The sequence below is a fragment of the Furipterus horrens genome, unplaced genomic scaffold (assembly GCF_987537825.1).
Source record: "Furipterus horrens unplaced genomic scaffold, mFurHor1.1.pri manual_scaffold_4, whole genome shotgun sequence".
Lineage (NCBI taxonomy): Eukaryota > Metazoa > Chordata > Mammalia > Chiroptera > Furipteridae > Furipterus > Furipterus horrens.
This window is the reverse complement of record NW_028327174.1, coordinates 65,808,010-65,820,161: the sequence shown is the minus strand read 5'-3', so window position 1 is coordinate 65,820,161 and position 12,152 is coordinate 65,808,010. Positions and strand designations below refer to the sequence as shown.

The 12,152-nt window shown below is 40.1% G+C and overlaps 1 protein-coding gene across 2 annotated transcripts in view; it reads left to right on the top strand.

The window, feature by feature from the left end:
* Positions 1–4,341: 4,341 nt before the first annotated feature.
* Positions 4,342–12,152, top strand: part of SAXO6 (stabilizer of axonemal microtubules 6) — a 30,839-nt gene continuing 23,028 nt past the window's right edge. For both annotated transcript variants that reach the window (XM_090273577.1, XM_090273578.1), the window contains exons 1-4: positions 4,342–4,494; positions 5,493–5,607; positions 8,900–9,270; positions 10,294–10,428. In XM_090273577.1, the coding sequence (XP_090129703.1) occupies positions 4,477–4,494; positions 5,493–5,607; positions 8,900–9,270; positions 10,294–10,428 (639 nt within the window). In that variant the 5' untranslated portion in view covers positions 4,342–4,476. The remainder of the gene's footprint in view (positions 4,495–5,492; positions 5,608–8,899; positions 9,271–10,293; positions 10,429–12,152) is intronic.

The window sequence follows — 12,152 nt, the reverse complement described above, 5'->3', positions numbered from 1 at the left end:
TCAGGACGCCATATTGAGAAAATGTTGGTTAAATCTTCCCCAGCATCATCTGGCCTGGATTCAGCTACTTAGGTCAGAACAAAAGAGAAAGTGAAAGGTCCTCCCAGATCAGGTGTTTCCCAGGATGGAATTTAAAAGCAGCTCCCTTATCCTGTCTGCTTTTTAGTCCTCATTCTTAGAACAAACTTTCTGGCACTAGATTTAAAAGCATCTTTAGAATAGAAGGTTGCTCACATTTAGCCCCTTCCTTGCTTCCTTCTTTCATTTCCTGTGGTCTTTGTGTCTGTACCCCAAACTGATCATAATCAGTTTGAAGGCAGGGGCTGTGTCTTAACTCATCTTTGTATATTTTCTTTCAACTCTTGTGGTCTGACATTGTTTTTACTTATATATAATAAATTTTTGGTTGGTAAACAAAATTAAATATAGTTAGAGGCAAATACAAATTATCCAATGTTTCAATTGCTACTGAGAAAACAAAGGGAGATTGTTAGATTTGTGATGATTGACTTCCTGTTTTTAATAGAATGAGTAGTGTATTTATATTTCAAGTACAAATAAAAGTTGCTTAAAAGAATTTTGATGTTTTTGTTCCAAAGAAGCAACAGCCTTATTGTGATATATATCAACAAAAGTGAATTAAGAAAGGTTTTATGGAAGGAGTTATATACAAAGGAAAGCACTAATAATAGTTACCAATTCCTTAACGTTTCCACATATTTATAAGTTGAATAAAATGTTTTTCATGTTCACAGCTGCTACTAATGGAATTAAACTCATGAGTGAGGGGGAAAGTGTCTGTGAATGATGTTATTACATTTTTTTTCTTTATTTTCTTCATCTTTCTTTTACTCCAACTTATGGTACAGTATCACAGTCTTCTACACTTTTTTATTTTTTAAGATCCTACCCTGTTAGCTCCCTGTTAGGTCTGCTAAGAAAGACACTAGTGACTGGAATGCTCTCTTTTTCTTTCAGTAACACCTTAACAATAACCTTTTGATCCATTGTGGGTAGTTCATTGAAGTCTCTAGCCTTCCCCCCCACCCCAACCCCTTTTTATTTTTCTTTTTTGGCATTCCCAATTTTGTCCCCTCAGAGATACCAGCACCAGCCAGGCAGTGACCCCTTCTCATAGCTGACAATGAGGCCTCTCCAGCAAATCTCTAGGCTCAAGTAACCTCAACATTTTCTCTCCATTCTTCCAGCCTCAGGGGTGTGAGCTGCTTCCTGGAATCTAAAAAAAAACATTTTTAAAAATCCTTACCCAAGGACAATTAAAAGTTGCTTTTAGATAGAGAGTAAGTAAGAGAGAAACACTGATGTGAGAGAGAAGCATCAGTTTGTTACCTTCTTGTATGTGCCAAGACTGGGGCTCGAACCCATAACCTGGATATGTGCCTTGACTGGGAATTGAACCCACGATCTTTTGGTTTATGGGATGATGCTCCGACCAATGAGCCACAGCAGCCAGGATGCTTCCTGGAATAACTATCCTCTTTTTCTCTTTTTAGCTTTTTAAAGTTCTCCAGGAACTGATTAACCAATAGCTTATATTAAATTTTATTTGTTGAAATGCTTCTGATAGTTTATTTTCCTGGCTGGACCCTGATGAATATAGTACGTACTTAAAACGTGAAGGGGATCCAACCCAACAGGGTCCACCCCTGGATCTGCTGGGTCAGAAGACCTGAAGGAGCAGAACAGCCTGCACTGGCATGTCAACCTGCTGCAGAGCCTATTCTTGCTCTGGATCTTAAAGAAATAGTAATGTATTTAACTGTTAGTCTCCTGTAGATAGATGTTTACATTGTTTCTAACTTTTGTTATTGTAGACAATGCAGTAAACAATGTCAAATTATTATTTTTCACATATGGGCAAGTATATCTCCATGATAAAGTTACAAAAGTGGAATTGTTGGGTTAAAAGAAAGGATCTCACAATTACCCTTTGTAGAGTTTGCACCAATTCAGTCTCCTGAAGGCAATAAACAGAAATTTATTTGTGAGAGAAAGAGAGAAATTGACAATGGAAAGAGGGAGTCCTTGTCCCAGTAAGGGTCTTAACTGGTGAAAGAGAGAAGCTCATCCAAGTACAGAGTGAGATCGACTGAAGAATTACTTTCTGGCCCAGATTCCATAGGCTTCACATTGAGCCCTTTGGAGAAAAGGGAGGATAAAGTACAAATGGAAACGTTCTTTTCAATATGCTGGTACTCACTTCATAGAGGGTAACACAGAAAAGGAAGACAGACTTGCCTCAGATCACCAACAGGGTTGGGCTGTCTGAGGATGCTTCATGCTGTGCCCCGGGGGACTCAGTACTCAGCAAATGTGGCTGTGGTGGCCAGCAGCAAGACTGGCATCTACAGATAAGTGACAAATGGAATAGCACAGCTATTGGCAGTGCTGCGGGGCATAGTTCATGTGGTAGCTGTAAGCACATATGAGACAATTTCTAGGGACTCCCCAAAACACCTGGGTGGAACTTTGTAGGATACTGGGTCTATTTCCAGCAGTATCAGAGAGTGCAAGAGCAGGTAACAGGCTACAAACTCTCATTTGCTAAGGTCCCTTTTCTGATTTCTACATCTTTGCCTCAAAAACTGGGGTAGGCTTTCATTTAAAAATAAGGTATGATATTTTTCTTCCCATAACACATATTAGCAAATTCAGGTTGTGACTACAGTACTCTCACCACCTGCTGTTTGCTTTTCTTGTCATTTATTCCCTGTTCAGCAGAGCTCTACTACTGCAGTTATTATTGCCCTTGTTTGGTAGACAGGCTGCATTCCACATGCTTGCTTTTACTGATTTCACCATAATATCACGTGATCACAAAGCTGTGCTCAATCAGAGCTGTGTCTTTTCTACCCTGTAAGATCTGGGCTGCTTTCCTGCAGAGGACTTTTGTTTTATGTTCCATTGCATCTTATTTGTGGCATTCTTAATTTACATGGTAGAGATGCTGTCATCACCAACTAACATTTTTCAAGGGCCTCCCCGGATGCAAGGCACATTGGGCTTAATTTAATATCTTCTTTTTTCAGATATCAGGCAGATCTTTCAAATGAATTTTTAAATGTCTCAGTGATGATGAAGAACAGACATATAAATCAGGATTCGGGAAGACAAGTCTTCGCAGAACATGCTTAAAAAAAAACCCATCGAGGATTGATATTAATATTTGAAAGTTTAAAAGAGGGTGTATACTTTTCTTCAGTCAACAGATGACGAAAGTAAAAGGCACTACATTCATTGTTCCTGGAAGAAGCCCAGCACCATTCCATTCAGACATCTGCATTTCCATCACCCCATTTCCCTCTTTACTTATTTCAGTCCTTCTAATCTTCAAGGCTGAGTCTGACTATTTCTTCCTGAGGATTATTCTAATCATCTCTGCCCTTAGGGATGACTCCCTCCTCCAATTCCCATAGCCCTTATCACTTATACCTATACTTTGGAAATTTACCCTGTGTTACAGTATACTATTATTGAATAAACTATGTTCTTTCTCAAATATATTAGAGAACTGTCAAGATGATTTATTTCTTGCCCATTTTCAGGCTCAGCAGTGTTCTGTCAATGGTATAATCATAAGAGTTATTACTAGCAAGTTATTAGAATTAAATGGAATTTAAAAAAGAAAGGGGAGACAACTGAGACAATTGAGGGGCGACAAACATCATTAATTAATGTTTTCTAATCTAAGAGTCATATGCACATGTTTTTTGAGTGGGGGGATTATGGGAGGCAAGAACACCACTGGAAGTCAGCAGTATGTGTTTTAAGATTTAATAAAAACATTTCTTTTGCCCTGCCTAAGCTGTATTTATTTTTTGGTCTTTCCCTTTCGAAGCGACAGTTTGTAAGTAGTCTAACGTGGCTTTCGGTTGTAGGAACTGATATTCGGGAGAATATACCTAAACATTTTTACTTAAAAACAAACACTCGGCCCATCTGACATTTTGTAATTAAGAACACACCTTCATGCTTTGTGACGTCAGGTACCGTGGCCGAGCAAGGCAGGGGACACACGAATTCCACCCCAAAACCCTCTCAATGTGGCGGTGGAGCCCGCGACACCAGCGGACTCTGAGCAATCCTCAAGACAAAGCTCCCGCGGGGCCCCGCCCACCGCGGTTCTGGGAGCCTCATTGGCCGGTCTTGCCCGCCGTTTCTATTAGCCCTCGGGATTTGGCACGGGAGGCGGGCGTCTCCGTTTCGGGCATCGATTGGTGAAATCTTAATGACGGCAAGCAGTTTCCCAAATTTCTATTGGTTTTTAGGCTTCAAAATGGGCGGGGAAAAGCAGAGAGACAGGGCTCAAGGAGGGAAGCGGGGAATGCGCCGGCGCGTAGTCTGGGACGCCGAGCCAAGGGTTTTGCTAGGGAACGGGCTGTTGTTTGCCCCGCCCCCTCGGGGCTTTTTGTCCCGTTAACTGTCGGAGTGAGGGGGCTTCCAGCGCCGGGCGACATGCCGGTGCGCTTCAAGGTGAGGCCGGGGTCCCCGGGCCCGATGGCTGATGGGGGGAGCCGTAGCGGGGCGGGTGCGGCCGGCGGGGGCCTCGCTGGCTTTCTGCGCTGTCCCCCTCGGCCCCGCAGAGCCTGTCAGCCCCAGAGTCTGCCTGGCACAGCCCTGGAGGATGTTCGTCTCCTCTCCTAGCTCCCTCTCCGCTCACGCTCACTTCGGAGTTACCGTGTGCTAGAGTTAGATGGTGTTGTGATAGGTTTGGGAGGCTCAGAGGAGTGGAGGTGGAGGGAGAGAACTTGATAACGGGCTTCAGATTGGGACACTTGTGGCCCATTTCACTGCTTGGCATTTAACAACTCTCCTCCTTAAAACTTTTAAAGTGCATATGTCTTTTAAAGGCTTGAGAAACGGAACCTTGACAGGATAAAGACAGGGTGTAAGAAATACACTATTCATGGACGTGCATTAGCTTCGTTAAAAGTTCCAGGTAGCTGATAGGGTCAAGCACACTTCAACATTGACAGCTGACCACAGCTTTCCACAAACCCTGACTGTCTTAGCCTTTTATCTTAAGGATTTGTATCCAGAATGGGAGATTTGTCTTTTTTTTTAGTTGACAGAATTGTGAAAGGTGTTAGGCAGAACACATAATATTGTGTACTTGGTGAGACCTTAATTAGGATAATTATAGTAATGAGGATTTAGTTTGCCAGTGTTAATAGAGAAGAGTTAAGGCTTCTGGAATCAGCCAGCCTGCGAAAGGGCCGCCGTTCTGAGCCTCAGATTCCTGCCAGCATCTGCCTCAAGTGGTTGTGAGCGTTGAAGGATGTAACACATGTGAACTGCTTAGCACAGGGTTGGGTAAATAGAAGCTATTATTAAGGAGCTCTTCTTTGTTTAATTATCAGTTTTAAGTCTTGCAACCCTTTTTAGAGGTTCAGAAGTTATTTTTACTGATGCCTGTTTTAAAATAACGTTGATTAATTGCATTGTACTCAAATTGTACTTTGCATTTACAGGGGCTGAGTGAATACCAGAGGAACTTCCTGTGGAAAAAGTCATACTTAACAGAGTCCTGTAATTCCTCAGTGGGGCGAAGGTATCCATGGGCTGGACTTAGATCAGATCAATTAGGTGAGTTGGGCAAACTGAAAGTCGTAACTTGAATAAGCCTTGGGGTTAAGTTTGCAGAATGATTAAAAAATTGTGAAGCATCAGTCAGTTGGCTTGGTTGACTTATGCATTAGTTTTATTTAACTAATATTTATTGAGGGTTTACTATAGGCCAGGAGTATTCCTAGCTTCTAGGAATTTAACCTCGAACTAGATAAAGACCCTTAACTGTGGTGAAGAACAGTGAACAAGTAACTCAATAAATAAACTAAGGGATTTCAGGTTGTTTTATAAAATTGTAGGCTAGCATGATAGGTAACTTTGGGGAGGGATGGATTGGAGGAAATATGCTTTAGGTCTGATGTTTGCGCTAAGACGTGAAAGCTGAGAGTGGATAGTCCTGAGGAGGAGTACACCCAAGGTGTCAAGGAATTGAAGCTTTGGTAGATTAAGAAGGTTGCCCAAGGTTCACAGCTAGTAAATAATAGAACCATGATTTGAAATCAAGCCTACGGTTCCAAACCCGCGAATTCAGAGGCCCCATCCTTGTCATCACGCTGTCACCACGCATGCTTCCTCCCTGTGTACCATGGAAGTCAGAGCCCCGGGGCAAGGTTTCCCGAGCACAGCAGAGGGGAAAAGAGACAGACTGACCTTATTCTACCTGCTCGCTTAATTCTCCCTCCCTGGAGTCTAAGACCTCTGAGAGCAGGGCTCTTGTCTGTCTGTCTGCACCACCTTGTCCCCATGCAGTAGCCGACACACTGTAGTGCTTATTGAAACGAGACTGAGTGAAAGAATAAACCTGAGTTTGAATCCACATTAGCTGTGTGACCTTGGGCAAATTTGGCCTGTTTCATCAAAGGGGATTTAGGAAGCACATTGCACAGGACTGCTGGGAGAGATTAATTGAGACTTTGCCTGTTAAGGGCCAGCTGCCTATATACGGATGAATGAATGCTTGGAGCCTCATATGTGACATGCAAGAGTACCTGATGTCTGGTATATAAGTTCCTCAAATGTTTGATATTTTAAGCCAGGAAAAGAATAAGATTGAGTGGGGTGCCAAGCCTAGGAAATTAATAAAATGAGGATGTTTCCAGGATGAGGTTTGGAGAGGAAACGGAGGAGTTGGCTAGAGGGGTGGCTCTTTTAGGGATCATCTGAAGTGTTAGGATCCTTTGCCCAGAGCCTGACTTCAAAGGCTGGATGTCTGTACTTCTTGGGCAGGACGGTGCTCATAATCCCCTCCAAATGACCAGAACTTGCACACATTTGAGGCTCCATTAGATTAACAATCCAAAATAAATCTCTGTTGAAGTGTGGATGCTCCACTGAGGGCCTAGAGGGATATTATGACACTGGGAAATTGTGTAAACAGATAGTTGCCTCCATGACATTTTAGCTTAGAGGAGGTGTATTTGAGGGTTGAGAGGTGATTAAATGAGACTGTAGGAGCAAAGCCACTTTGGAGAATGATACTTTACAAAAGGAGGAATGGTCTAGGGAAGGAGGCATGTTAATGGAGAATATCAAATATTAGATAAGAGGGAGGCCAGGGTTAGAGCTCCAGGATGTTCATAAAGGGAGATGAGAGATTATCCAGGAACAACAGCAGTGTTACCTGGGACTGGCTCGGCATTTTTCCCCATAGTGTATTTTTGCTGGTGCTGGGAGATAAGGGCAGGCCACTTGAGAATCTTCTCCTTTTATTTTGCTCTCCTACCCAGCAGTCCTTTCTGTGTTAAAGCAGAGAGAAGTCTAGGGCAGTGGTCTTCAAACTTTTATACTTTCATACTTCCTAACAGAATTTAGAAGGTCTTTGTATTCCTTCATATTTTTAAGTTGATATTTAATATTTTTATCGTAAATGTAACAGATAGTTTCAAAGACTGTGACTTTTTGGTATATTAAATATCATACATGTATTTTACTTGTATTTTGTTAAAACTGGAGCTGCCACTTGAGCTCATTCAGTTTATGGTAAATGCTCATCGTAGATAGAATCCGTAAAGTTAGTCCTCCTTGGCAAAGCTAATCAAAATTATTTTCTGTGAGAGAAGAGGTCTAACTCTTTTAATCCAAATAAATGTATTAATATGTATATATGCATTTCACATAATGGCACTTTTATATCTGGATTTTAATTCTAAGACAGGTAGAAAGATGTGGAACTGGATGAAATAAGGAACTGTTCCTTTGTTATTTCTAATCTCTGCCGCCTTTGTTTTGCTGTCAAATATGCTCCCTCAGGAGTTATACTTTCTTGAATTATCCCTTTGTTTTCCTTCCCCACTTATGAGATTTTTTTTATTCCCTGGGGCTGGTTGAGAGGTGTTGTCCCTCTTCTGTGAAGTGGGAAAGGGGTGATTATGAAAGGGGCAGTGAGAAGTAAAACTACAGATGGCAGATGCATCTCGTAGGGAGATCAGTGTCAGGAAGTAACACATGGAAGTTAGGATCTGGAAAATGATTCCCTTAAGCTGCTCCTGCCCCCCCTCCCCTGAATTGTCTGTATGTGCCTCCAGACATGCATGCACCCCGTGTGAAGACCACTGGTCTAGGGGAACCTTGTAAGGGTAGAAACATCCATGACAGAGGCTAAAGAACTCTGGCTTTTATTTACCTCCTGCCGGATTTTCTCTCCACTCCTGTCTCCTTCCTTTCCCTTCCATTCTTATCTTTTTCCCCCACCCTGCACGGTCTTCTTTCTATTTAAAGAATGGCCCCAAACTGGGGCAGTATCTTAGTGGCTGTCATTCCACAGAGCTCCTCTTACCTGGGCAGAAGGTTAAGTTTTTTGGACATTTGCTTGCCAGACAGAAATATAGAGAAATAGTATCTTAGCTCTTGTTAAAAGGTTCATTCTCAGGAAATCAAGGCAAATGTAGAACCAGGATCCAGCATAATGACATCTCATCCCTTCTCATCTTGGTCTGCTGTGCATAAGAGAAGCTTTGTGAAAAGTTCCAAATTTTGACACCACCAGGGCCCATTGTTCTGTTAAGTAGCACAGGAAAGTAATTAGAAACGGAGGCAGCATGTGCTGCCTGACTTGCCAGGCCCATCACGTTGCAGTTCCAGTGGCTTGTGTGAGGGTAACTTGGACATTGTGACCCTAATTAAAAAAATTTTTAATGGTCAAATTTATAATATATTTTTTAAACAATATTAAAGATTTTATGTTGAAAAACTATGCTTATAGTCTCAACCAAATTTTAAATTTAATTTCTCCTCTCATAGGTGTTACTAAAAGTTGTCTTTGCAACTCTGTGCTTTGGTGGCTTCTACTTTTGTATGCTATATTTCGTAGGAATCACGAAAGAGCCAAGTTTTATTTCAAAAAGAAGAGTCCCTTACCATGACCCACAGATTTCAAAATCTCTTGAGTGGAATGGAGCTATCTCAGAGAATGATGTGGTTGTATCAGCAGAACCTGAAGCCCCAGAAGCACCAGAATCACAAGAGGTAGAACAAAAAGATGTTAACCAAGAAAGAGTTCTTGCACTAGAAGCCTCCAGGGTTCCCAAGAGAACCAGATCTCACTCTGCAGAATCCAGAGCTGAAGGGGCTTCAGATATTGTGGAAAGTAATAAGGATGTAATAGCAAACCATATACCAGTTCATGATAATGTGGAACTGGAACAATCTTCCAAGATTCTCTCAGAAAATATAGATAATAAGGTAAGTATAGTCACCATGCTTCTTCACAAAAGCAAAGAATTTCTTGTACATTTCATCGTTTTCAAAGTATTACATTTTATGCTTAAAATATTTCCATTGTTGTTTTCTCATCTATAGATTAGTTAACAAGAGGCTATTGACTTTATCGTGAATTAATTCTATTCTTAATAGTAACTTTGTACTAGTTATACTAAGGTATCTCTTCATTGGGTGGACAGCTTGCTTCTGGATTTTATTCATCATATATCAGCATCTGAGTCCTAAGGGAGAGATCAAGTTGAGACGGAGAAGGGGAGTAGGTCATTACCTCTGGCAGGGATGGTGAGCTGACTTCTACCTAGGCTGTTTTCAATTTATTGTTGTATACCAGCAAGGAGAGGGAAAAAAAAACAGAATCTCAATTGATGAAATGCAAAAGAAAGGAGAGTTTTGGCTGGACCTCAAAGATCTTGCAGTTCTTCTCTCTTATGTCATAGCTGGCCTGCAGAAGGTCCCTGAGAGCACATAAGCAGAGGCTGCAGGGACCCATGCAGACATCTCGCTGCCTCCCACCTTTTTCTCCATCCCACTGTGCTTCTTCCCCATTTCATGTCCACTGCTGACTGGAACCACGGAGAGGCATGTAGAAGTGTTGGAGAGGAACCCATGGCTGGTGAAAACCAGGGGGCATAGGGGAATCAAGGAAGGTGATGTGTAAGTCTGGTGGGCAGGGGAAGGGGTGTCCCAGAAGCAATGTGTGGATAAAGCAAGGGGCTGTTGTTTCTTAGTAATAGATTTAATTATAAATAATTGGTAAGAAGGAGTTGAGAGATGTTAAACTTTTTGTGGAATGCATAATAATTTCTTGACAGTATTAAGAAAGGAATTTTAAATAGTCTGACAATTTAAAAGAGGGATTATTAACTGAGAAAATTGTATAACAACATTGATATAATTAATAATGCTGTACTGTATGTTTATTTTACCACAGTAAAAAGATTTGGAAATTTTAATTGACTTTGAGTGGGATTTTTTTCCTAACAGTTGGATAGATTTCTGCAGAAGAAGGCTGGACTGACTGTTGTTCCTTCACATAGTATCTTGAGAAATTCTGAATATCAAAGGCAGTTTGTTTGGAAGACGCCTAAAGAAACTGCTCCAGTTTTTGCAGCCAATCAGGTAGTTTAATGGATATAGTATGTGTTTGACTATTATCATTTAATGTAGTTATACAGATTTACATAGACCTACTTGCTGAAAGAAATGAGATACTTAAGTAGGCCTGGAGGTAGGTTCTAGACAAATGAAAATGAGAGTTTTGCTAACATCAATCATCCTATTGCTTGTAATTATAGCAGTGACACGGTAATATGCTAGGCTGCTGATGGTCATTGTTGCCAGATCCATTATACATACTAAATATGAGACAGGGTACTGAAAACCTAGGGACTGGTAAGTTTTTGTATGCTGTGAGTTCTTTTATTTATGAAAAAAAATATTAAATTGGTTTTATTATAAACTCTGTTTAGTTGACCAATATATTATATGTTTTTTGTCTTCCAAGAAAGGCATAACTGCTTTGGATATTTATTTTATTAGTACAGAATATTTTTATAGTAACAGAAGGTATATAATTTTATTGTTTTATTAAATGAACAGTAATAGGAATTGACAGTTTAACTATACTTATAAAATTCAAAAAGCTCTAATGATAACTAAATGTGATATTAGGTTCATTGTATGCTTGCACAATTTTAGTATTGGATTACCATTACTAACAAATACTCCTGCTTTACTACTGTCTCCCCTAGACAGTTCTTAGGCTCTTAACTCTCATTTACATCCTTAAACATACTCCTAGGCCTAGGTAGGAAATACTTCCATTTAGACTATCCCCATAGCCTCCTGACAGCTCAGACTCTTGTTTCTCCTCATCCTTTGTGTTTTTCTTTATAAACAGTGGGAGTGCACACATATGCACATACCTTCACACACCCTCACATTTATTTTCTCCTGTATCGTAGCATTCACTATATACCCCTAAGGACTGAGAGGATAATTAGATTTAGCAAGGCAAGAACATCAGTTACCTTACACTAAGATAATAATAGCAGTGATCCTATAAATTGTGGAAACTTTGGGTTTATCTACTTGTTTTTCAGTTTTTTTAAAATTGGAAATTTATATAGGAACACATAAAATGATTTAAACTGATATGTACACTTTGTGAACCTAGTAAATAGTATCAATACTTCTTTTGCTGGTTTACAAGTATTCTTATAAGTGCAGCTAAAAATTACTTAATACTTGAAAATTGTGACTAATTCAGTTTTCATAGAGTAGTTCACCTTTAAAATAGAGCTGATTCAGATTAAAGTCCCATTAACAGCTTTTACATATTTCAGTGAAAGTATTGTATAGAAATTTTTTTTTTATAGGATCAGAAGTATAATACAAATCACTAGCAACACTTCAGTGATTTTATTGCTTTCATTATGAAGGTTTCAAAGAATTTGGGGGTGATGCAAATACTTTTTGTTAGTTCAAAGCATATCAGTTTCAGGGTCTTTGGATTGGAGAGCTCTGTGACTGAAATTAAGTGCTTGTTGATGGGGACCTCTGAAAGAGCTATTTAGTTCTGTTTTATCAGGCACCTGTTTTCTGAAAGGATGTCTTGTATTAACATGTAAATGAGTCAGAGCAATGTTTGCCAGAAAAATACTGCAGGTTATACTGTATCTTAAAAAGATATACTATTTGGATTCAATCTGTATGAAGATATACTATTCAGAGTTATAAAGCAATAATACACTTTATTTGAACTCCATCTCTTTCATTTGCTTTCCTTGTAATCAGTAGTTATATACAATAAAATGGAAACCATATTGTGAAATACTAAGGAA